Source organism: Rhinopithecus bieti, unplaced genomic scaffold (genome assembly GCF_001698545.2).
Source record: "Rhinopithecus bieti isolate Rb0 unplaced genomic scaffold, ASM169854v2 scaffold_27006, whole genome shotgun sequence".
Lineage (NCBI taxonomy): Eukaryota > Metazoa > Chordata > Mammalia > Primates > Cercopithecidae > Rhinopithecus > Rhinopithecus bieti.
In genome coordinates this window covers 513262-538993 of record NW_016813373.1, presented here as the reverse complement: position 1 = coordinate 538993, position 25732 = coordinate 513262, and the positions used below count along the sequence as shown (strand labels likewise).

Sequence of the window (25732 nt, the reverse complement as noted above, 5' to 3'; positions counted from 1 at the left end):
TTTTTGTCTGAAAAGCTCCAAAAGAAATTCAGGCTGGGGGCAGTGGCTCACGCCTGTAATCCCAGCACTTTGGGAGGCCGGGGCGGGTGGATCATGAGGTCAGGAGATTGAGACCATCCTGGCTAACACAGTGAAACCCTGTCTACTCAAAATACAAAAAATTCACGGGGTGTGGTGGCGGGTGCCTGTAGTCCCAGCTACTTGGGAGGCTGAGGCAGGAGAACGGTGTGAACCTGGGAGGCAGAGGTTGCAGTGAGCCAAGATTGTACCACTGCACTCCAGCCTGGGTGACAGAGCGAGACTCTGTCTCAAAACAAAAAAAAAAAAAAAAAAAAAGAAATTGAAACACAGGAAATAATTCCAGGTAGTACTGTTTGGGTTGAAGTGGAATTGGTGGTTAAAGTTTAGTCCTCACAGTGAGTCTCTAATACATTCCTAAAAAGCCCCAGTGGGTTTGCAGAAGACTATTTGAAAAGCTCCCTCAATTCTAATGATTTGTATAGCCCTGCTCCAGAAGGAAGGGATTGCAACAGCCTTTCTGGTGAACACAGAGGAGGGCTTTGGCCTGTTTCCAGGATGTTAAGTCACATACAGGAATTCCCTTTGGTAAGGAGCATCCTTCACTTTCTTCAACCCTTGTCTCTAAATTATTTTCTGGTTATCTACAGTGCTCGGAGAGTAAGTCCGTCAGGGCAGGAGCCCACTGCCTGATGAAAGAGCTGGACACTGGAGACCTCACCTGAATCAGAGTTCAGGCGGTGGGCTGACAGCCGCAAGGAGGAGTGGTAACTCCGGCGACGGGACTTGTAGGTATTTTCACTGCTTCGCTCCATGGAGAATTCCTCCAACCACGAGGAATTTGAACGCTTATCCCGAATAGTGGAAAATGAACGTCTCATGGAGCTGGGGTCTGTCACCACCTGGAAATACAAGCCCCCAGAGAAACACAAGGTATGGATTAATGATTGAAAAGATCTAAAAGGACAGAAGCGGCAAGACTGAGACGTTGAGGAAGGCAAATTATAACCCCTGCAAATGGTAACTTCCTTTGAATCTCTTGCTCAAACCTTAGCTGGTGGAAACTGTTCAAGAAAGTATCCTTACGTTATGTTAACATAGTCACTGGAAATGGTCCAGGATCTTCTCTTCCTGTAGCTGAGTGTACAAAGCCAAGCAGAATGCAGGCAGGCAGGCACTGTGCAAGCTCCCACAGAGCCCTCTACCATGGGTGCAGCAAATACCGTGCTGCTTTGAAACATATGACGGCAATTGTCTAAGAGGCTACCCCATGAAAGAAACATAGCTTTGCTTTTTTTTTTTTTTTAATGCCCTTGCCAGAGAAGTACCTGCCCTTCTGCACTACAGCCCAGGAGAGCTTGCAATTTAACAAGTGCTAAGCATGTATCACTCTCCCTCTGCTGCCATCAATCCCACCTAGCCCCATTTTAAATTCTGGCATTTTGATTTGCCACACATATTAAAACAAATCCACAAAAACTTCTTGTCTCTGTCAAAACCTGATGTAAGACAGACAGGAGAAAGCAGCCAGGAAAACAGACAAAGAAATGAGGCGTGGCCTGCACTGGTTAGGACAGACAGTCCTGACACAGAGCTGTGTGTGTAAGTAACTGCATATGTGCTGGAGGAGTCAGGAAACGAAAAAAGGATGGAAAAGTACACAGAGAAAATCCTGGAAAGTATTTCTTGCGTGGCTGGTTGAATCTTGAGGATGTATAGCCCGTCCAGAGTGAGGTATGCAATTTTGTTGGCTGGGCTGTTGTGGTTAGGGAGTCACTGAAAACACTGGAGGAGCAGGCTCTATTAGAGAAGGCCCATGAGCCAGGTTTTATTTATAGGGAAGGGGTGCGGGCAAGTCAAGGGCTCACCTGCAAATATCAGATATTATTCCATAACCCAGCTAATACAGCCCGGATGCCACTGCATTAAGGTAGGTGGTTGCTTTTTACCTGGGGATCCACAGTCAGACGTGGCATAGAGGATGCCCTCCCAGATCCCGCATGCTCCTGGGTGTCCGAAGGAAGGTAGATGCCATGGTTAGAGGGCTGCACGCTTTTTAATTCACTAACCTCTGGCTCCTGGAAATAAACACACAGCCAAGCTTGTGGGACTTGGTTTCATCTCATTGCTTCTCACGTCCAGTGGACAATTCAGCCTCCTCAAGAACGACTTTCAAAAGAGAGACTTGCAGCTTTAAGGTCTCAGTTGTGTGTGTTTTTGTGTGCACCTATGCGCTATATGTTCCAGACAGGAAGCTCTAGCTGGGATTGAGTGCTGAAGGTCACCTATTTTTCATCACTAAGCAATGATTCAGATTTTATTGTTTTCTGCAACAAATACTGTGGGGTATAATACTTTTCAGATATGTGAAGTTCGCTTTCAAGAAGTGGTAGCATTGGATTTTTCTTTTAATCTGAAGAAGACTCTCATCAATTAAATGGAAACCAGTATTCTAAGGGAAGTCAACAATTTCTGATGTCAAATATGTCTTCTCAAGCCTTAAGACACATGACTTTAAGAGTTTTCTTCTGATTGAAACCATCCAAAGATGTGGTGGGTGGCTGTCAGGGATGCCCTGAGTAACACAGTCCCATGGAAGGATGATGCAAGCCACTTGCAGAATTTTAAATGTCCAAGTAACCATGTTGTAAAAGGTGAAAAGAAATTTAATAACATTGAATATATCCAAATATTAGCATGTCAACATGTAATCAATATAAAAATTAGTTTATATTTTATTTGGACTAGCCACACATGGCTAAGAGCTATTGTTTTGGGCTGTGCCAGCCTAGAATGTTATTAGGTTGGACTGCAAATCTCTAAGGTTCTGTCATTTTTGTTAGTTTCCTGGTTAAAGAATGTTAGCTTGGCAGTCGTGCATGCTCCATACAGATAGCTAGTATCATTGCATAAAGAGCGGTATGGGAGATGTTTACGTGGGCTACCCAACAAAAAGATCTAAGAACATCTTGGGCAGATGGAGATAGTACCAGAAAAAGCTATTTTATATTTAGGAAATGACATCCTAAAAACATGGAGGGCATTGCCCAAAAGAAAATGTCTGGGACCCCCACCTTAGCGTCTGTGGCCATTTGGCTGAGTGGTTTCCGGTGTGTATGGGAGGGGTACTTTCCCAAGACATGTGCTATGGTGCTCTTGAGGGAGTTATAGTGTTTGTAGCACATGCTTTATACAGCACACAGTTCTGACTCCAAACAGACGTGGTAACAACACTGCAGTCTACAGGTCTCAGAGGTGGTGTGAGACGCACACTCCATATGCACACACACAATCATGGCCACGCCTCGGGACATGGAGCAGCGGCCCCGAGGGATGGGCAGAAGTACACAGTGGTGAGTGTGTAGCACAGGCTGACACCTGAATTGAATTACAGACACCAGTACTGACAATGAGATGAACACATATCCAAAAAGTCCTGGCACTATGGCTCAGCCCTGGGGAACCCGCAGAAATGATGTCATAAAGTCTCCCTGTGAAAAAAAGGACACATTATTGCAATTTTTTTCCCACTAGACACATCCCCAGGCAGGCAAAATGCTGTGAGGCCTTTTTAAGAATCAAACTCTCTGTACCAATTATTCCACAGGTCTTGGTGCTAAGTTCCTCAGAGGGGAGGGCAGAGAATGACTCCACGAGTTCCTACCCGCCTCATCAAGAACACCCTCAGGCAGTCAATCACTCAGCCCTGGGGGTGTCTGGACAAACTGTCTTCCCCCACACAACTGTGCACGATTCTCTGTCTCAGCACTCGCAGGAGATAGAATAATACATTTGTTTGAGCCGCTGAGTGTTTTTCGCCCTCTGAGGGGGTGCCCATTCCATCACACGTCATTCATTCAGGGTGGCTCTGAGGTACACAGTAGCAGCAGGGAGGGATCAGGAGAGAAATGAAGGGGAGAGAAGAGCCACAGCTGAATCAGAATTTAAATGATATGGAACTCAGTACAAGCTGTCTGTACAGACTTTTGCAATGGTTGGGTTTTGTCTTTTTTTCTTTTCAGTCCAATGACTGCTTGGGCTTCAATTCTAAGTTGAGGTTGGGGTGGAGGACCTTGAGCTCATGGCTCCTAAACCAGGAATAATGGTAAAGTCAATGTTTAGGAACCATATTTTAGCTTTGTATTAGCTAAGCCAAAACTTCAATCTCTCCTCTCTCCTTCAAGCTTTCACTTGACTCAATAGGTCTCTCAGGAATTTTTTTTTTTTTTTTTTTTTTTTTTTTTTTTGAGACGGAGTCTCGCTCTGTTGCGCAGGCTAGAGTGTGGTGGCGCGATCTCGGCTCACTGCAAGCTCCACCTCCCAGGTTCACGCCATTCTCCTGCCTCAGCCTTCCGAGTAGGTGGGACTACAGGCGCCCGCCACCAAGCCCGGCTAATTTTTTTGTATTTTTAGTAGAGATGGGGTTTCACTGTGTTAGCCAGGATGGTCTCAATCTCCTGACCTCGTCATCCACTAGCCTCAGCCTCCCAAAGTGCTGGGATTATAGGTGTGAGCCATTGTGCCCGGCCAGGAATTTTACCATTTATGCTAATAAACTCATTTTGGGGTCAGGGAAGTGACTTTAGTGTCCTGTTACAATGTCTTTGAATTGTGACCAAAAGGGACAATGTGACTGAATCCACATAAAGCAGAGGTAGGACAGTCTTCTGTGCCTCCTGGCAGGGAGCTTGTCACTGTGGTACATGCTGCTGCTAGGTTCTAGAGGAGGTGGGCATCACTAAGGAATGGCATGGGGCATTCGTGTGTCCCACAAGCTGTACCTAGGTACACTAAGAGGCAGGGTTGGTATCACTCATTCTCTGGTGATGCATCTTTAAGCTCCCCATCAAAGGCAAGATTTTGTATGTGACTTTTGGTCTTACACTTGATACTCAGGGCCATAAACTAATAGGGCTTGGCCTAAAGCAATTTAAGTTCCTGCCGCAGGGAAGGGACCTCTGGGACTATAAAATCTAAAGAGGGAACATTGTCAGAGCACAGGAGAAACTGGGCTAGAAAAGGGCTAAGGCAGGACACCTCCAGGGCAATTGGCTAAACTACCAGAATGGATTTTCCTGACGGACCATGACTATGTATTAAAATTAGTAAGAGGGATCAGGAAACCACGGAAATATTTTTGAGGTCATATAACTCATGCATTCACCAGAGACTGCTGTTCCTGGAACTGTCCATCATCGGCGGGGTCCATACAAGCCAACTGGAATATCTCCTGGGGAGAGAGTGGACTCATCGAAGGGTATGCACTCCGGCCACTCCTGAAAAGCAATGTCAAATCCAGAAGTAATGAGGGACAGTCATGTCACGGCTGCCACTAGCAGTTCCCACTCCAGTAGGGCAACACCCTTTAGCCTTGACTGGCTTTTGTAAACCTAGTAACTTGCACCGGAAAAGACAGAGGCTGGTGTTTTCAACCTGCATCCTGCCTTTGGAACCATTCATTATTCTGGGGACTAGCATATCTATGACAAATGGCATCATTTGTCATGCTCAGCCATATGGAAAACCAATGCTAGATTGTAAACCTGTTTCTGCTCAGTTTCCCCATTTGGCAGAGAAACACCCTAGTCTACACAGCGAACAGTTTGTTTCAGTATTAAGCAGCCACGGTCTTTTTAAAAATTTTCCCTACTCACAGTAAGAATGTGGTCTTGTTTTGCCAACATCCCTGGCTGAACAAAACAATTCAGTCCAATTCCATTGCCATTTATTGAAGGACTACCATGTACCATACATTAAGTCTGTTGGTTCGTGAACTGAGAAGGATTTCAGATGTGGTGATGAGATGAAAACCTCTTGGTTGATGGCAATGTAGGAAGAGGTTTAAATGGTGGTGAGAAAAGAGGACAGAGACAAAGTCTGCCCAGTTGTTTAGAGGCCTCCGAGGGAAACGAATGGAGAACTGGCACAGTAGGCTTGTTATTAAACCACTGTCTAGTACTTCCAGACACTCTTAACCTGATGGGGGATCCACTGGGCTGGTTAGGAGAGAAAGAAGCAGCCGAGCTTTCTGGAGAATGTGGTGCCTGTTGCCAAATTATTGGCTGACTGCCACCAGTATGGTAATAGCTACCATCTCACCTGCTCAAGAACGCAGAGTGAGCTTCCAGAGTATGGGAGGAAGGACTGGGGTAAGTGGCTGGGTAGCAGCTCTCTTGGTGGCGGAGCTAGGAGGGAGAGATGGGATACCATTTCTTTTAAGTCTACTGCTAATGACTGCATCCAATGGAAAACTCAAGGCATGAGCAAGGATTGCCAATTACTTAAAAACAATCCATAGGTATGAATTTTAGATTACAGAGGAAGATCTGAAGAGCAGAGTCACCTAATCTGTCCACTTGCTTCCAGTGAGAGCTTTTGCTGAGTTTTCACGATATTTAAATGACCTGCCTAATGTCAGTCATCTTCCTCACGGTGGCATCTCCTGAGAACCACTGGGAATAAGATTGAGCACAGCCAGTAAAAGAATGAGTTCTCGGCTTTGCACTGTGGCTCACACCTGTACTCTCAGCACTTTGGAAGGCCGAACCAGGAAGATAGCTTCAGCTCAGGAGTCCGAGAATAACCTGGGCAACAAAGCGAGATCTGTCTCTATAAAAAAATTAGCCAGCAGTGATAACACATGCCTGGGGTGGTCCCAGCTACACAGGAGGCTAAGGCAGGAGGTTCACTTGAGCCCAGGAAGTCAAGGCTGCAGTGAGGCGGTTGTGCCACTGTAGTCCAGCCTGGGCAACAGAGTGAGATCATGTCTCAGAAAGAAAGAAATGGGTTCCTTTTTGTCCTACAGAGAGTAAATAATTATAGAATCCTCAAGAGAGGGAGAGGACCCTTGGAATCACTTAACAGAGTTGAATAACTGGAACCCAGAGTGATCTCCTACTTTGAAAACCTTGTCAAGCTGGGGCACAAAATCCAGAATTCTGAACACAGCCTCCCTCGCGATCTGGTCCCTACCTCACTAACCTCCTCTTGTACCACTTTCCCCTTTGCTCCCTGAATTCGAGACACGCCAGCCTCTTTTAGTTCATTGGATAGGCTAGGCTTGTTTCTGCCTCGAGATTTTAATAGAGGCCACTCCAAGGGTGCAGAACACTTCACTCCAACTCCCTACCGCCCTGTAAACTCTTTCCATAATTAAATCACTGAAAATGCAACTTTTCTTCTTTCCAGTATCTCTCTGTTTAATGTCTGGTTTTCCATCATATTTGAGGGAGTGACCCTATCTGTTATGTCTACCACTGTACCCCTAGATCAACCTCTACTGAACAATGATGCATGGCTCTAGAAACACAGATGGTTCTAAGGAACCAGCCTGCTGGTCCACCAGTGTCCCCATGTCAGGAAATATACCAACATGCACCTACCAAAGGCTTCACCCAGAATCCTCTGCTTCCTCCTTCCCCTTTAGTCCAAGTAGCAAATCAATCACCAAATCCTATCCAGTCTATCTACCAAATATCTGACATTTGACCATCTGTCTCCATCTTGCTAGTCCAAGCTACTCTCACTGATAATTTACACAACTGTAATAACCTACGAAATGGTGTTCCTGCCTCTAGAATTGCTTCCCTCCAATCCCTTTAGTCTAGACTGAATTTTAAAAAGCGCACATCTGATCACATCATTGTGATGCATAAAACCCCATTATCCTAAGACAAAATCCAACTTCTTTGTTCCGCTTATAATGCCCCAAAATACTAGCCCCTGTGTATCTCTCCAAATCCGTAACTTAACACATCCTCTGAGCTCTCCATGCTCCAACCATCATGACAGATTTTAGGTTCCTTAAACTTACCATACTTTCTCTTACCACTCTTGAAGAGCTTGTCTTCAAGTCTCACTCAAATGTTACTTCCTCAGGAAGGCCTCTCTAAACCCTCAAACTGGGTGAGCTGTTTCCATGACATCACAACAGCCCACCCTTCAGCATTGTTTGCCTGTATTGTTCTTGTAATTTCTTCTTCCAGATTTGTCTCCATGGGGACCTGTTCTCTGCCATAGCCCCAGTGCCTAAGCCAGCTCTGGGGCCATATTGGCTCTTAAAAAATATTGGTAAAAATCAATGAGTAAATGGATCAATAAATATATGGGAGAAAAGCCAGAGTGATCCTATGGTGGGGGGTTAATTTGTATAGCAAAATGTAGATAAAACGGAGATTGCAATTTAGGGGGTGTGTCCCCCATTTCTAAGCCAAGGACTGGTAAAACAAAAAACAAACAAAAAACAGCATAAACCCTTCCAGTGGAGAGGTCCCACTGTTCCGATCATACTTCCTTCCCTCCCTCCCTCCTACACAAGCAGAAGATAAACACTGACTTGTTTTCTGTGGACAGGAGAATTCACACCCTGCACTTCATCACATCAAATTATATATATATACACACACATATATATACACACATATATAGTATATATATCAAATTATATATATATATAAACCAATATGACTCTTCGTCTTGTCTTCTCTTCCAAAGGTGTTGGACTTTGATATCTGAAAGCAGTGCTTTTCAAAAACAGATCTCCAGCACCACAGGCAGAAAGAAAGAAATGATCTGAGCAATTCCAAATGACTCCGACAGAGGTCTCATTCCCAAGTCCTGGGTATCACTCTCTTAGTAATTAAGATATGCGATTTGGGCCAGGCGCAGTGGCTCATGCCTGTAGTCCCAGCACTCTGGGAGGCCGAGGCGGGCAGCTCATGAGGTCAGGAGATCGAGACCATCCTGGCGAACAGTGTGAAACCCCGTCTCTACTAAAAATACAAAAAATTAGTCGGGCGTGGTGGCGGGCACCTGTAGTCCCAGCTACTCGGGAGGCTGAGGCAGGAGAATGGAGTGAACCTGGGAGGTGAAGCTTGCAGTGAGCCGAGATTGCACCACTGCACTCCAGCCTGGGCGACAGAGCGAGACTCCGTCTCAAAAAAAAAAAAAAAAAAAAGTGATTTGGTGATTCCTGGTTTTGTAAGAACTGGGACTTTGTTAAATCCAATCACAAAAGCTCATTTACATTGAGTAGAAAAGAAAGACTTGTGTTCTTTGGGTGCACACTAAATGCTGATGACAGAAATACAATGTTATGAGATACATATGCTATAGTAGATTAACTGGGGCTAAGGCTTATCACTCAGAAGGATGGGAAAATTCCTTCATTTGTGTTTTATTTTCACTCCTATTATAGAAAAAGTAAGGTCCCTTTTGTTTATTAAAGAAAACATGGTGTAGGGAAAACACTCTGGGGTCAGAAATAAGGAACTTAAATTCCAGTTCCACATTCTACTAGCCATGACTTTAGGCAACGTAGTTAACCTCAGTTAGTCTCCAGTTTCTTCATGTGTAAAGTGGTGATATTAATATATACCTCCAGGGTGTAGTAGGCTGCTAGAGTGGGAATCAAGTGAGATCCTGCAAATAGTGTCGCTAGAAGTGTCAACCTCAGGGAAAGCAGTTACTAGTGGTTCTCTTACACTCAGCCAGCATGGCACCTGTGAGGGTGGCTCTATCTTCCAGCAGGACACTAGATCCACAGGGAAGCGATAGCCAAGAATTAGAGAGGAGATGATTATTCGTCGCAACAGAACTACAACTAAGACCCAAGTATATTAAAAGACAAGTGAAACTCCCTTCTATTGTTCATTCACAGTGATCGCCGTCTCTGACGCTGACCACAGTGCTAAGTATGCTTAGTCTGCTTTTCTCTTACTCCTGCTGAAAATCATTTTAAGATATTCAACCTCAGAAAAAGGATCACTCAAGCTCAGAGTATTCATTCTTGGGCCCTTCTGAGCAGTGAGTTTTGGGGTCTGCACAACAGCATGGGTGACAGATTGCAAGCAGCCATGCCAGGGATGTTTTGGTGCTACTCACAGGCCTGAAACGGGGTCCTGCTGGAGGTAAGGCAGGGCTTTGGCATTAGCAATGATCTCCTGAGGCAGAGATGAGGGCTCCATGCGTTGGAACATGGGGCATTTTCTGGGTAAAAGAGGGAAGGAGAAGAAAACAATTCCAATGACTATGGAGATTGCTATGGGGAAAATACAATTTACATGGATAATACAGGCACATAACTTATCTTATCCCTTGTTTGACCATTTTAACCTTTGATCCACTGGGTTTCTAATTCCACGTCACTACAAAGTTCTTGGGCCCTGCACCCATTACTGCTGCTTCTAAGTCCTTGCAGGGCACTATGCCCCAGGGATGTACAGGCCTATCCCCTCCTGCAACTCCTCGTGGCCCACCCACTTAGCATGCTGGCATTGACCTTCACCTGTTCCTCCAGCTGCTGCCTCTGCTTCTTCACCTTACTCTGCTTATAGTAGTCCATGATCATCATTGCTGCATAGATTTTGCCCACAGTCAGGTCAGAGGCTAAAAACACAAATGTGGCATGATGGTGAAGAGGGAGAAGATGATGGGATAGAGTGAGGAACCTCTAAGCTTTGTTACCCACTCTCTGGAACAGGTCTGTGCTGTCAGTCACCCATTCATCCAGCATATATTGAGGGTCCCCATGGTCCCAGGATCTGAGGATGCAGAGTGCATAGGTCCCCTGATCTGTCCTCAGGGGGCCTGCATGCCCACCTAGTGATGGTGATGATACTGAGGATAAGCAGTACATGAGTAAGCATCACGCCTACCATTCTAAATCTCTATAGCTAAGTGACAACATCCTTTCTCCCATGAGGGTTTGCTGAGGAGTATTATGCGGAAGGAAGGAGCTATACACCCAGGAAGTCTCATCCACAACCACAGTGACCTATCTTAAAGAACATGTTTTCAATTAATAAGGACAAAAGGGACTTAAGGATAAAAGGGCAAACTTCCCTTATCTCTTTGATCACTCTGGGTTCCCCCAAAAGACATAGCCTTCATTTGCTGGGCCCACAGTGACAAGGATACCCAGGAGAAGACCCAAACCTTTGGGCATGGGCACAAGCAGATCCAGCATCTTCTGGGATAGGTGAGGCCAGATGGCTAGGGTCTCCTTTTGTAGCTCTGAGTCTAGCTGCTGCCTGTCTGCACCACCTAGAATAAGATAAATTACTAATAAATAGAATAGACCCGGAAATAACCAGGACTGAGGGAGAAGGTGGAGGTAGGAGCTAAATCAGCAGGGCACCTCATATTTTAAGAAGAAATCTTGGCACTTAGTGACAGTGGATCTTGCAATACCAGGTCTTTCTGCTGAAGAAGCAGAACACATTTTGGCTCCTGTTTTCAGTGACTCAGGGATATCCTGCCAAGAGATCCGAGACCCTCAGACTAAGAGCAACTTCCTCATTCATTCTAAAAGCCTCCCGGGTGCTCAGTGTATCAGAGGAGAAAATAAAAATAGCCGCAAGTACGTTCCTCTGCTTTCTTATCCATACAGCAATCCTTCCAGCAACCCTAACTCCATAGTCTGTGTGATCTGATTTTAAAAAGGATTTAGATTGCACAAGAGCAGAAAGGCTAAAGGTCCACCTGGAAGTAGTAGTAAACCTGGTCTCTCCTAAACCATTGATTAGAAATCAAGAAGAATAAAACACTACCGTGGCCTCTATGACAGCACCTTCTGCCACAGAAGCCTCTCAAGACTTCAGAAAAATAAACATATATGGAAAAAAAGGACAAAATTAACCTTTGGTCAATAAATATTTCTAGAATATCTATTGTGAGCCAGACACTGAAGATCATTACTTTTAAAGCTGAAAGAAGCCCTGGTGATGATCAAACCATTCATTGTACCAGAAGGAAATGGTAAATATTAGTTGATTCAGATACTTGATGTTCAGATGACTGCATTGTTGTGTCCTTAGCTGGACAGATGACAGTTCAAATATCTCCATCCTGTGCCACCTGCATGAGTTGTTCCAGAATTCCTCCTTGCCACCTCCCTTCCTAAGCTTACCTTTGGCAATTTTAATGTCCAGAGCTGTCCGGATCAAAGCCATAAGTGTGGAGGTGAAGTGGACCGTCATGTCCTCAGCTACTGGCATGTTCATCAGGACCAACCTCTGTGTGAAAGAGAAAAAAGAAACAGCAGGCAAAAAAAAAAAAAAAAAAAAAAATGGAAAGACACCTTAGTGAGAAAGGAAGAAAAGGGCAGAGGTCAAATGCACAGACAAAAAAGAAGGGCAAGGATCCCCATCCCCTGCCCCAGTCCTTCTCTCCCTGCTTCTCATTTAAGGCTTATTTGCTGCTTTTTTTTTTTTTTTTTTTTTTTGAGTTTGTTTTTTCTCCACTGAGGGAATGATGCCAAATTCCAAAGGGAAGGAGCTTCCCTAATCATTCTGTAGGGCTCCCCCGATGGAGTCCTAAGAATGTCTTTGATAAGGATGGGAAGTGATTTCTAAAAGAAGTGTCTCAAGGAAAGGAGTCAGCTCTGGGAGGTGGCTCCATTCCCTGTTCAGGGCTGCTCCATATTTCCACTTGTCCCATGAATACCCCCTGAAACTCACATGGAAATACAGTGAGAAATGAGATTTTGCTTTGCTTATCTAACTTGAAAGATGCATCCTGGTGCCCCCTTTTTGAGTCTTTAATAGATGAAATTTGCCAGCACATGATTGAACATGCATAAGTCCAACTTGTCTAAAGGATGAGGTGGAGCAGGGTGAACAAGGGGGAGAGTGCAAACAGGCTCTGGGGTAGGAGGATGGGGAGAGCGGAGAAGGCAGAATGAGAGAAGGGTGGCCCAGGCAGGAGCAGAGTGGGCAGGCCTTGTTCCCCTCACCCAAAGAAAGGGATCACACTGAAATGGCCAAATCCACTTTCCAGAGAGTATCTTGCTTTTGGAGTTCTTTTACTTTTCCTCCAACCCCCGCTCCCCTTCTCCCACCAAGCTTCATCCCAGAAGCACAAATTCAAGGCCACATTCTACCACCTGGTACTTTTGGATGTGGCCATCGTGAGCAAAAAGGATGCCAGCCCCTAAGCTGTGCACGAGGAGCCATGTACTGGGGGGAATGAGGGTCCCTAATGGCCACGTTCCAGTGAGATGCTCTCTGGGGCCATACAACTTGAGGTAGCAGCAGGAGAATGTCCTCTGGCAGAACCACCAGCCTGGCAGAGAGGGAAGTACCTCTTCCCAAAGAAGGGTCTCTAACGTTCCATTGCAGCATCCTGCCTAAAGCTGATGCCACATGGTGTCTTAAGAGTGGAAAGCCAGTTTCTTGTTTGGATTTGAGTTCCATCTCTCTCCCAATTCTTTAAACATCTAGAGGAGTGGAAACATTACTATGATGTGTTCCTAGGTAAATGAAAGAGCTCCAGAGTTCTGGGTCAGTCTAAATAGCAAAGGGGAACCGACAGTAACTATTACTAATGGGTGGCAAAACAACTCATGTCCGAAAGCTATGAGCACCCCAAGGGCAAATGACTCCCTGTGTACAATAATCTCTAAGCAGCAAGCCATGGGGGAATCCACCCATAACTCCGGGGCCAGGCCCTATAACTATGTTATGCCAGTAAGTCAGATTTAATGCTGAATACAACTTGTGCCCATGATTTCCCTTCATTTTGAGTATTTCCAAGAGAATTGGGTAGCTGGGTTAGTGGGATAGAGCTGCATTCCTTAGTCTATCACAGGATGGAAGACAGGTTCCTCTTTTCTTCTTAGACCTAGAAGGAACCTATGCCATTCTTACTGTCATGGGTAAAAACATTTCTTATGAGTTTTCCTCTCTCCTAAAAATTTCTTGTTTAAAGTAATTTTCTCCTAACAATTCCATGTATAAAGGAATTTCTGCATGATTTCCTTAATTTATCTGATTGAAGATATTTCTTTGCATATGAGCACTGATAGCTGTTTTGCTGTAGGCTTCCTTCTTGCCCATATATGCCATCCCATAGGCCACCACTCTGCCTCCTCTAAAAGGAAACACATCACTTAACACTGCTTGTCAGGTAACTCACTCACAAGAAGCCACACACTTGTAGAAACACAAAATATCACATAAAAAAACATGTTGAACAGTATTAAAAACCATTCCTTGTATTATCTCATGACTTTGTCCTGGGAACCTTCCTGACTCTTCAGTCTCATCGTGCCTTTCCTCCTTAGTTCCCTCCTCCACCTCCCCAGCCTGGCTTCCTCCCCATGTTCTGGCCTCCCCACAACTAGATCCCATTTCCTGTTGGTCTCTAGCCCAGAACAAAGAAGGGGTGGTCTACCTTATATGCCACTTTGGAGGGACATCTCTTGCCGAGGCCTAGCGGAGGTGACATGAGAGTCAGCATTTCATACATCTCAGTGTAATGGATGCGGCCACTGCTCATGGAGGGTGGTGAGTTGGGATGGGGAGGGTTAGCGGGGCAGGGAGGTGGCAGGGAAAGGAGAAGGAAGTGGGGAGAAGGATGCAGACAGGTAGGAGAGGAGAACAGGCATTCCCAGAGAGCAAAAACGAACAAAATACAGAAAACAGGAGAAGAAAAAACAAAATGGACAAACGGGAAAAGAATAGGAAACCTGTTAATCAAGGCAAATCGTAGACATGACTCCATCCTGGTGCGGTTTATATCATGCCCCACACAGACCCAGGAACACTGGTGGCAACCTTCGGTCCCTATGACTCTCCACGGGAACAGTCACAGGGACTCATTTTCTCCTCGATTAACATTCCCCTGACTTCCCTGTTCCCTTCATCCCTCCCCAATACAGCACAGCTTATTTTCAATTCCCAGGGCTGTGTGTGAGCGGTATAAACCGGATAGACGGTGCTCCAGCCATGGGTTGGAGGTTCTGACCCCGGCTGGGGCGCTGGCCTGAAAGTCAGGCTATTCTCCACTGAACCCACAGGCAGAACGTCGTGTATCCCCCCTCTGTGGTGTGTGTGCAGCAGGAGGCGGCGTCTTGCACTGAAGGTGGTGGGCTGTGCTTGCTGTCAAAGAGTTGGCCCCGTTGCTTCCACCTGGCTCTGTGGACAAGACTGCTCTTTATTCCCCAGCATGTGCCAGGTCGATGGCATGCTGGGGACAGAAGAAACAAAAACAGGAGGAGGAAGAGCATCTTGCATGCCATGCTACCCTCCCCAGCTCTCCCACATGCGGCTGCGGGTTTCACCAGGGTGGAGTTTAAAGAGTCTCAGCAGAGGCAGCTGTCCAGCCTCCTGAGTATGGAATCACTGTGTCACCATCCCAGGCCAGCTGTATCCCATTGTCCAGGCTGGCATCCTTCCTGAGCCTAGGTCATCTTCCAGCTGCCTGGGCAGTGCTATGCCCCAGGGAGCCCATGCTTCCCTCCACTTGCACCAGGAGAGGGTTCCTTACCTAGCAGGCTTGGCCTTACATAGGGGCTTAGTAGAGCCATTGGGATATAGAGAGTTCCCCGGGTATGGCAGAGTTGAGCAGGGAGGTTCTACTCCCCCCGAACAATATCCTTGGTCTGACAAAGAAGTGACTTGGAAATTATGACAGCCCCCTCAGATCCCTCACAGCAACCCATGGCAGGAACCCAAAGGCATGGACTCTGCTCAGGAGTGCTTCATTCACTGTGATCTTCCCAGACTCTCTGAGCTATTACTACCTTCTTCCACACAGCACCAAATCCATGCCTCTTTTACCTACTCTCACCTCTTGCCCTCTTTGTTTCTCACCCCTTCTGTCCTATAGCTTTCATAGTCATTCTGACCAGACCATCCAGGAGCTAGGAGGGTGGGATCTCTGGGATCGTACTTGATAAATTACATATGGGATGATGACGCTATTTTGCTAAAACAAGGCTTCTCTGTCTCCAGTGAAAATAAGCCAGAATTCTTTTGCTGGGTTAAAAACATTTCTGCATTCTATAGAGAAAGGAGAGGTCCCTCTGATTATACAGACTAAGGTGGACCTGTGTGTGTGGTGTGTATACATGTACATACACATACATGGGTGTGTGCATGTGAAGAAGAGTGATCACATTGGTCTTCATATGAAGTTCTTAACTCTTCTGCCTTTTCCCCAAAGTATGCCCTTCTGCTTATATAACAGCTGCTGGTTCTGGAAGGGTTTGGACCTCTTTAAACTCAAAGGAAAGCAACATGAAGGTTCCCTCATGTGGCACAGTGGTGGTGGAGCAGAGGACAGAGAGGAGGGGTTAGATGTTGCATCCCACGGCAGGTCATGGCTGGGGACTGGGAGGCAAACCTTGCAAGCCACCCTGTAGGGGCAGTTCTCTCCCAGGCCCAGAGGAGGCGAGATGACCCGCACTAATTTGTACATATCCTTATACGGGATCCTGCCGCTGTAAAGGAAGCACAGGTGGGTTAATAGGACACTCAGAGAAGGGTGGGAAATAAATGACAGCTTAGCCATGAAGAGGATGGCTGAAAGAGGTCAGAGCAGCTTCCTTCCTTGGGCCTGGCAAAGCCAGACCAGGAGAGACTGAAAACAGTAAGCACCAGAGAACCATTACCTTGCCAAACTGTACTGCTGCAATTTTCTAAGGAAATCAGTGCCCATTCAATGCCAAAGGGAACTGCCTAATGACCAAGAGCACCCCATGATACCTATCTGGCCCATACCTGGCCAGATGCAGACACAGCCCTGGCTCTAGCTAGGCTTCTAGGAACAAAGCCTGCTAATTCACAAATGACTCAGACTGCTGTCCAGAGCAGATGCCAGGCTGCCTTGAAGTGGACTGCGAACTGTTTGCTTTTCACAGACACTGATTACAGTCAGTTACTCAGACCCGCTTGTCAGGGGCAGTGGAAAGTCAGCGGCTTTCTGCAGTCTGGAAGAGACAAATTTCCCATTAGGCTAATTAGCAAGGAGCACAGCTGGCATGAGGGAAATCACAAAGGGCTTTGCTTCTCTTTGTGACAGATTTTTCTGCGTTCAGCTTGGGCAAGTCTTCTCTACTCGGTAGGAGCCTGCTGAGGTCTGTGTTCAGAGAGCAGCCAGGGAGGAAGCCATGAACACTCTCCCCCGCAAGCCCTCTTCCTGCCACTCAGCCAACAACAGCTTGGCTGGAGTCAGCCAGAATTCTAGCTATCTTACCAACCTTTTTCCCAGGAGCCCACTAGAGAGTACTAGCTTCCTATGGAAGGGATAGAATTAATGATTGATTAATTTTCAGTGGCTACAGCATCTTCTCTGTCAGGGTCCAGAAAAAGAAGCAACGCCCAGGAATTTGCAGGTCTGTATACATCCTGGTACAGACCAGGGTTTCCGCTGGAAATTATAAACACAGCCATCTCCACCTCTGTGCATTCAGTCCTTGCTGGCAGCCATATGGAGACTACCGCTTCAGCCCAGCTTTACTCTTCCTAGGCTTTTTGAAATTTGAGGGTTGATTCCTCCTCTTCTTCTGGATAGCAGCTCATCAGTACCGCCAAGTCTCCCAACTCTTGAGGTAATTTAGCCAGTTGTCCTTTCATTTTGCCTTAGTGAGATTGGGAAGTAGGTGGGTTGGAAGTGGCTATAGACTGACATTTTTTGCAACTGGTATCAGTCCTCCTTTTGAAGACATTGGCTCACGTTACTTTTGTTAGTCTTCCTCACCCACCTTATAAAGAAAGCCAACCAAACTCTAACTAGAATGAGTGACACTGTGAATTTCAAAGCACAGAGAAGAAATTCTTTGTCTTTCTGCTCTTTCCCAGTCCACATGTCTGAGTCTCATGTTTCATCCTCATGGAATCATTTCTTCCCAGCAACTGGAAAGAGTAGGGAGAAGCATGCTTTATACACATGGCATTTGGATCCCAAGATAAGTGAAACCACAAGAGGCTGGGGTTTCTGGAAGCCAAGGATACCTGAGTGAGCCCAGATGAACAATGGACTTTTTTGCTCACAGTTGGTTTCTCCTCTTGGGTGAGTGAAGAGGTCCCTTCTTAGGCTCCCAATCCCATAGATATCCATGCTTACAGAGGCCGATTTTCTAGACATTCCAAGTAGCATTCCCGTGTGGTTATTGTTGATTATAATAACAGTTATACACATGATTTAATATCATCCTCACAACCACTTTGCAAGTTATGTAGGTATCACGATCGCCATTTTACAGATAAAGAAGCCCAGAGTGGTTATGTGACTTGTCCAAGGCCATGGAGCTGAAGACACGCAGGCCTGGCTGCCTTCTCCTCTAACACACTGCCCATTGCTTTCTAAGATCTATTTACTAGAAAGTAAGACCAGAAAGAAAAAGCTGTTGCTCAGCCATTGTAATAGGAATGGATTTAGATAACTCTGTACGCTAAGTCATTAATAATTAATGAAGGAAAGAATTCTGATTCACCCTTCCAGTCGCTAAAACAGTGACCCAAGTTCAGCAGCCTCACCAGAGGATAGATTTTGGGAAAAGTCTCTGATCATGAAGGGGTTCCAGGTGGAAGCAACTTGGTCCATGCCTGTGAAGGATAACATTTCTTGTAGTAGTTTTCAGAGGGGGACCAGAATGGATAGACGATTGGTGAGTTAAGACCCAAAAGCTAAAATGACCTGAAACAGGACAGTTCCTTTGGAGTGAGCACTCACAGAACTCTCACCTTGTCCTCAGCCATGAAGGCCAAAAAAGAAAAAAGGGAGTATTTTCTGCCTTTATACTCTAAAGCAGGGATTAGCAAATGTTTTTGGCAGTAAATTTTTTGACAGTAAACTATAGGTTGATGCAAAAATGGCTTGCAATTACTTTTGTTCCAACCTAATATTTCTATACTAAATACTTTCAAATTTGAGGACCATACCATCTCTGTCACAATCACTCATCTCTTCCTTGTAGTATGTAAGCAGCCAGAGACAATACATAAACGAATGGTTGAGCTGTCTTCCAATAAAACTTTATTTGCAAAAACAGACAATGGACTGAATTTTGCCCATGGGATGTAGTTTGCCAATCCCTGCTCTAGAGCCTAGAAGGCACGCTATCACTTCAGAACTACTCAACAGCAAGAGAGACAGTAAAGAGGTTATCTTCACCAATTCCTACCATTTAATTTAGTCCATCTAATAAAAATCCACTAATGTTTAAGGGAACAGTTGGAAGAACAACTTGTTTGGTTTTTTAAAAAGAATAATTTCAGAGTTATATCCAACTGTATCTGCTGAGAGGAATGAGAAAGAGAAAATGCTCATAGGCACTGATCATGGTGGCCAGATGTCCAGCTGGCCAAAACCTTTGTCAAACCCCCTGGTAACTCAAAGGAGTCCACTAAACCATTGGCAGAAAAAGATTATGGGAAACTTCTCTTGGGATTGAACCTAAATAATCTGAGGTGAGACCTGGGTGATAAGACCAGCCCAGAAAAGGGAAACCCTGTCACAGAAGGAAAGAGGGGAAAGGAGGATTCAGAAGTCTTTGGTGACTGGCTTGATACCAGAGCCTCTTCCATGGGCCACAATCAAGAGGAATCTCCTTTCCTTCTGCAACAGGCAGGCATTTGGGTGGCTCCAATTCCGACCTCTTCCCTGGGAACTCCAGAGACCTTTGCTCTGGGCCCTGCTGGGACGGCTGAGGGGCCTACGCACCATGCTGCTCGGTCATATTCTGCCCAGACGCGGACAAATTCGTCCAAGTGGTGAGGCCCCAGGATGGAGGAGTCCCGAGTCAGGTACTCAAAGTTGTCCATGATGACGGCCACGAACAGGTTGAGCATCTGAAGGGCAAAGGGAAGAACAGGGGTTAGGGGAAACCTAAAGTAGAGCTCAGGAAGCAGGAAAACAGGCTTCAGGGCAAAGAAAAGAATTCAAAAGTTTGTAGGGCTGAAGTTCCTAGCTCAAGCACCACTGATCTTACTGAATGCAACACGTTTTCATTATTTGTACCACACTTTCATTGTGTGAGCATTCTTACTTTACATTTCTATGCCACTTCATATTTGTAGAGTACCCCACAGTCACTTTTATTATCTGTTCCATTTATTTGTTACTGTGGCAGCAGAGGGAACACCAGCAGCCATAACATTCTTGAGGGCTAGAGGAAGTCAAGGCCAGATGCCAACCTTTCCTCCCTAGCCTCCCCCTTCATTCTTGCTCCATAAAAGCAGCCCAAAGAACAACTGGTAGGATGTTTTAGAGCTGATGGCATGGTCTACTGTTGTGATGACTTTAAGCTGTTCTTGGCTCCTTTTTTTTTTTTTTTTTTTTTTTTTGAGACGAAGTCCTTGGCTCCTGTCCGCCCAGGCTGGAGCTGCAGTGGCGGCGGATCGTGCAGCCACTGCAACCTCCGCCTCCCGGGGTTCAACAGCCATTCTCCTGCCTCCAGGACTCCGAGTAGCGCCTGGGGATACAGGCGCCTGCCACCGCTCGCCCAGCCTTAATTTTTTTGCTATTTTTAGTAGACGACGGGGTTGCACCATGTTAGCCAGGATGATCTCAATCTCCCTGACCTCGTGATCTGCCCGTCTGCGGCCCTCCCAAAGTGCTGGGATTACAGGCTTTGAGCCACCGCGCCCGGCCTGTTCTTGGCTCTTAAGCAGTTTGTATATCCCTAGTCTTCCACGTATTTGTTTAGCCAGCCTTTACTGTGCACCTACTATGTTCCAAACAGAGATTCAGGTGCCAGAGATGTGAGATAACAAAGTTCTTGTCCAGAGGTATATTCCCATGCCCAGCACAGGGCTTACAGCACAGCAGGGCTTCACTGGATGTGGTTACTTGAATGCTCTTCAAGACTTATTTGGTACTGAGTAGAGACTGTGATGTAATGGAAACATACAAATGTGACAAATTTTACGAGCCATGAAAGAAGCATATGCAGGTTCCGGTGGGGACAAAAAGGAGTGTGAAGGCAACTTCTCCTGGCTGATGAAAAAATGTATAAGAGAGTTGATGCTTGAGTACCGTTCACCAGATAGACATGGGCATGGAGGAGGGTGTTTTAGCAAAGGAGCCAGCACAGAGGTATGCAGGGACAGGGAATAGCCAGGGATCTGCAAGGAGGGCAGAGCAGCTGGATCCAAGTGCCGGATCACAGAAGCATCTCATACACTGAGCTAAAGAGTGTAGACCAGGATCAGTGAACTGGTCAGATGGCAAATATGTTAGGCTCTGTAGGCTGTGCGGTCTCTGCTGTAACTATTCAGTTTTTCTGTTGTAGCACCAGATAGATCATCTGTATACAAATGAACATGCCTGTGTTCTGGTAAAGCTTTGCTTATGGACACTGAAATTTGAATTCCATGTAATTCTATGTCATGAAACATCATTCATCTTTTGTTTTCTTTCCTCAACCATTTAAGAATGTAGAAGCCATTATTTCACTGGCCACACAAAAACAGGTGGTAAACCTGATTTGTCCCAAGGGCTGTAGTTTGCCAACCACTGATCTAGACTGTTCTGTAAGCAACAGGATCTACTAAAGGGGTTTAGAGAGGAGAGAGATAAAGGGACATTTGCATTCAGAAAGAACTCTTGGTAGCAGCATGTAGGGTGGGTGGGAAACCAAGGGAGGATGTTGCAGTACTCCTGAATCTACCAGGAGCAGGACGACAGCAAGGACCAGAGCAGAGAGTTAACAAAGGTGGAATCCACAGGACTTGATGGTCAACAGCAGTTTCCTTGTTTCCTGGCTGCCCTGCTCACCCATTCACTGTATTTCTGGCCCAGGTTCTTGGCTGTTCCCAGTTAGTGAGATTCAATGGGACACTCTCCGGTGACCCAGGCCTCAACTAGTCATTAAATCCCATTTCCCTGGGCACTGTGGTTGGTGATCCCATCAAAACCAATAAAATGGTATTGAATCTTCAGGGCAAAATAGTTCTTCCTGTTGCTCTTAAATGTGTGAAAATGTGAGGTCTAGAGCTGCCACTACAGCCATCTTGGGATGTTGATATTTGCACTCACAAGGATGGAGCAAGGTAGAGGCAAGATCTGTAAACAGAAAGAAACTGGACCTGGTGATATCATCTGAGCCCCATATCAAGCCTGCTCTGCTCCAGGACCCCTCATTTACAGGAGCCTGTAAAATCCCACTCAACTGAAGCTGGATTTAGCTGGGCTTTCTGTCTCTTGTGTGAAAGGGTCCTGCCTGATAGATAACAACTGGTAGCAGAACTGGAGTCTGTTGTGGACCCCCAGGTCAAGGAGGCCAGGTGCACAGAGGTGCCAGTTATGCACACAGGGTGTACAGGATAAGGAGACAGTGTGGAGAAAGGACATGGTTGGAGTCTCTCTACAATACACAGACTGCTGGTCACACCTAACAGCCAGACTCGACTCTTCTCTTCCTTTCTCCTGCTGCCTAGAGTAGAGTAGAGATGGATGGCTGGAGGTCTAGGTGTCTCCTCTTCCTTGAGGATGAGGGACATACCACAGAGGTGATGGAGCAGAAAGCAGGAGTAGGTCTGGGGCCCCAACACCCCTGTGGAGCCACCATAACCAGACTGCCTGCCTTCCTCCAGACTTCACTGATATGGAAGGGAAATCAGCATCCCTCCTGGTTAAGCTGCTGTTATCTGGAGATTTCCGTCTCATGCAGGTGAACCTAATCCCAACACAGGCCTGTCTTTCTGCCTCTAAGGTTGGAGCCACAGTGAATTTGTTCAACCGCTGCCTGGGTTATAAAGGGGTTTCCATGTATCCAGACATTTCTTTTGTACTCTTTTCAGGGTACCTAGTATTAATGTCAACAAAAACTATTAGCATTGTTACCGCTTTTCATTTGTACAGTCTTTATGAGTGTAACGTGTACAGTCACACCTATTACTTGTTTTTACACTTGCTCCAACTCTTTTTGAGGCAGGTTTAATTACCATCACCCCTCAAGGACAGAATTGCTTTGGATTCACATTTGTATTCTTAGCTTCCAGCATAAGGCCTGGGGCACATCGTGGGGGTAAATCTCTGTAGAGTGGCTGGTTTGAGTTGAGAAGCTGTGTGACTTGTCCAAGGTCACAAAGGCAGTCTCATATAGATCTGAAAGCAGATCATCTCATACCGAATATAGCCTCATTAAAAATAACAGTAATGTGAATTATGCAGCTCCCTCTGTCTCAAAATTCCAAAAGTACCTTTATGGTCTCTAATTAATTTCCAGTTTTATCTTTGGTTTCTTTCAAATATTTATTATGAAACACTTAAACCATGTAAGATAAAAGAAGTCCACATGTGCTTCTATCCGCTCCATTTCACCCTAGCAGTGAGCACCGATTCCTGGAAGCTGAGAGCCAGTTTCACCCCTTGACTACTGGTGACTGAGGGATGGGCCTTGCTGAGACTGAACCTCACAGTGGCCACTCAATAAAAATATACTGAAAATGTGATAAATGGAAAACTCCCATCAATAGCATTCTTCTAAATTTCAGGGGTTTTTTTTCTTTATACATTATACTTCTATATTTGTAAATAAGATACTGTTGTGTATTCTTTTCTTTTTATTGAAAAACCTTTCACATACATAAGAAGGAAGTATATTAAAACACATGGATCAGTTCATTGTGTATAAAACACTATTATTAAGTCTTTTTTTCTCCCATTTTATAGATGCTATAAAAGGGCTATTAAAGGGCCAAGGCTAGCAGAGGAACAAAGCCAAGACTACTGCGTGGGCTGCCCACATCTCCCGTTAGCTCACTCCCTGCCACACTGACCTACAGGCAACACTTAATGGTCTTTCTGTAGCCTACCCCCCTCACTGGAGAGCTGGACATGTGGGAAATTTCAGTCCCCTTGGGATCACTTGCAAGGTAGCAATGCCTGGACATAAGACAATTCACTTTTTGATGCATGGTCATGAAATTGACCACTTTTCAGTGGTGTCACTGTTTTAGTTTTAGGTTTTTGTACAGCCAGTGGCATTAGCAGTGAAGTTGAGCTGAGGAATTTCAGAGTGACCAGAAACACTAAACTGACCCTTTTATTATTCTATTTATCACTGCTTGTCTGATATGCAGGGTAGAAGTTTCTGGAAGTGGGTGCGCTGAGTCATGCTTTCTCCAAAAGAGACTTAAGAGGCACCTAGGGTTTCTCACCACTTTATAGGTGGGTGTGCTCCACATATACTACTCAATATTTACTAACACCCAAAGCAATCAAGCAATCATATTCTTTATCATCTGTCAGCTGGTCAACTATCAAATGTAATAACATTACAAGTCAAGAGAGAACCACATTTATTCCATTATCATCATTCTACTCTTATCAATGCTATAACCTTGCATTTTCAGGTACCTTTTCTCAAGCAGTTCAAACATCTCCCAAAGAGAAGATATCCATAGACCTATTTATAAGATAAAATACCTGAGATATGACAAAGGATTTACTCTGAGTGTTCATAGATTCGATATGAAGCTCAGTACACTGAAATATGCTCACCTTCCCTTTTCACAAAAATATTTCCCTAGAAGCAACAAAGACTTTTCTTAATCATTGAAAGTCACCCATCCAGGAGTCTGATAGGCACGCTAATCTCCAAGAGTTCTCTAGAGGATGATCTAGTTCTTAACCTGGGCCTGGGTGTGAGTGTGTGCATGGTGGGGGTGTGGAGAGAGGGGGATAGCAGGGGAGGGAGGTACAAACATACACTGAAGTAAACATCTCCTGTCTGTGTATCAGAGGGTTGGGGGTAGGATGGGATGGGCCACATCGCAAGGCAAGAGCACAATGTTGCTCACCAAGAAGGAGCAGAAGAAGATGAAGGAGACAAAGTACACGTAGGCCAGATCGGTGCCGCAGCGCTCGTTCTCGTTCTGCCCTGAGGGTGCGGTGGTGTCAGGCTCACAGCCCTTCTCCCCGAGGCATGACAGCATAATCTCCTGCCAGGCCTCACCTGTGGCACTCCTGAGCCCAAGAGACATTTTGGTTAGCAGGAGCAGGTCTGCAGATCCTATTACATCCTTGTTCCTCTTTCCCAATTCCCCCATCCTTGCTCTTGCCTGGGCCCAACAGGCTCCCTTTTTACCCAGTTCTCCCCTTCTAGTGCTTTCCATGCAGAGATAAAGAGTCCCATTGAGGTCTGTTTGGGGTTCTGCTACCACATCCACTGCCTTTCCATCTTTTGTGGGGTCTCTGCTACTAGTTGTGGGATTCTCTAAGACCCCCACATAAACCTGGCTATCCAAGGTTTTGGCCCTTAAGTGGAATTTGGTCTGCAAACACTGTCCTGACATTCCCCCCTCCCAAACCCTTGCAGGCCATGTTGAAGTTAAAATTTGCAAATTAACTGCTGAGCCAAAGACATTGATGAAATTTTCTCCCACCCAAGTATTTAGCAGACCCAACTCTGCTTAGCTTCCAAGATCAGACAAGATCAGGCACATTCATGGTGGTATGGCTGTAGACAAGATGAAACTTTCTAATGTTATGGGGCAGTTTGGCAAAGACATTGCCCAGTCCCCCTTCTACTGACAGGAGCAAAGGAAGTGGAATAAAGATACAATGGGAAATGGGACGAAGAGGCAGACTGACTCTCTCTCCCCGCATCAGGAGAACTCCAGCTACGATAGTTATGCATCCAGGTACCTGAAGAGTAGCATTAGGGACCCAAAGAAACTCCGGAAGTTGTTGTGCCGGTTGATGTGACTCTCCTCATCTAATTTTATGTTTCCAAATACCTTGAGGAGAGAAACAACAGAAAAACAATGAGCATTACCAAGCTGTGTGATGTGTCCAGCACATGCGGATTGGCAAAGCCACGTACATGGCTCTTCCTGATGACCTGCCCCTGAAGCAGACAACTCAGACCCAGAGAGCTGCTGGACACTGTGCTCTTGGGCTGATATGCAAGAATAATTATCCTCCACTGCTCTAGTGCAGCAAAGGGGACCCGTGCAGCAAGGTCCGAGCATAACGTAGAATG

At 45.7% G+C, this 25732-nt stretch overlaps 1 protein-coding gene across 1 annotated transcript in view; it reads right to left on the bottom strand.

Moving 5' to 3' along the window:
• LOC108512687 (voltage-dependent R-type calcium channel subunit alpha-1E) overlaps window positions 1–25732 on the bottom strand; it is a 313873-nt gene that overhangs the window by 11390 nt on the left and 276751 nt on the right. Inside the window, exons 36-46 of the mRNA XM_017848045.1 lie at window positions 25396–25487; window positions 24549–24714; window positions 19465–19592; window positions 14191–14287; window positions 11927–12032; window positions 10954–11061; window positions 10279–10404; window positions 9901–10105; window positions 5183–5294; window positions 1968–2096; window positions 740–920 (exon numbers count right to left, since the gene is read on the bottom strand). Coding sequence (XP_017703534.1) covers window positions 740–920; window positions 1968–2096; window positions 5183–5294; window positions 9901–10105; window positions 10279–10404; window positions 10954–11061; window positions 11927–12032; window positions 14191–14287; window positions 19465–19592; window positions 24549–24714; window positions 25396–25487 — 1450 coding nt within the window. The remainder of the gene's footprint in view (window positions 1–739; window positions 921–1967; window positions 2097–5182; window positions 5295–9900; window positions 10106–10278; window positions 10405–10953; window positions 11062–11926; window positions 12033–14190; window positions 14288–19464; window positions 19593–24548; window positions 24715–25395; window positions 25488–25732) is intronic.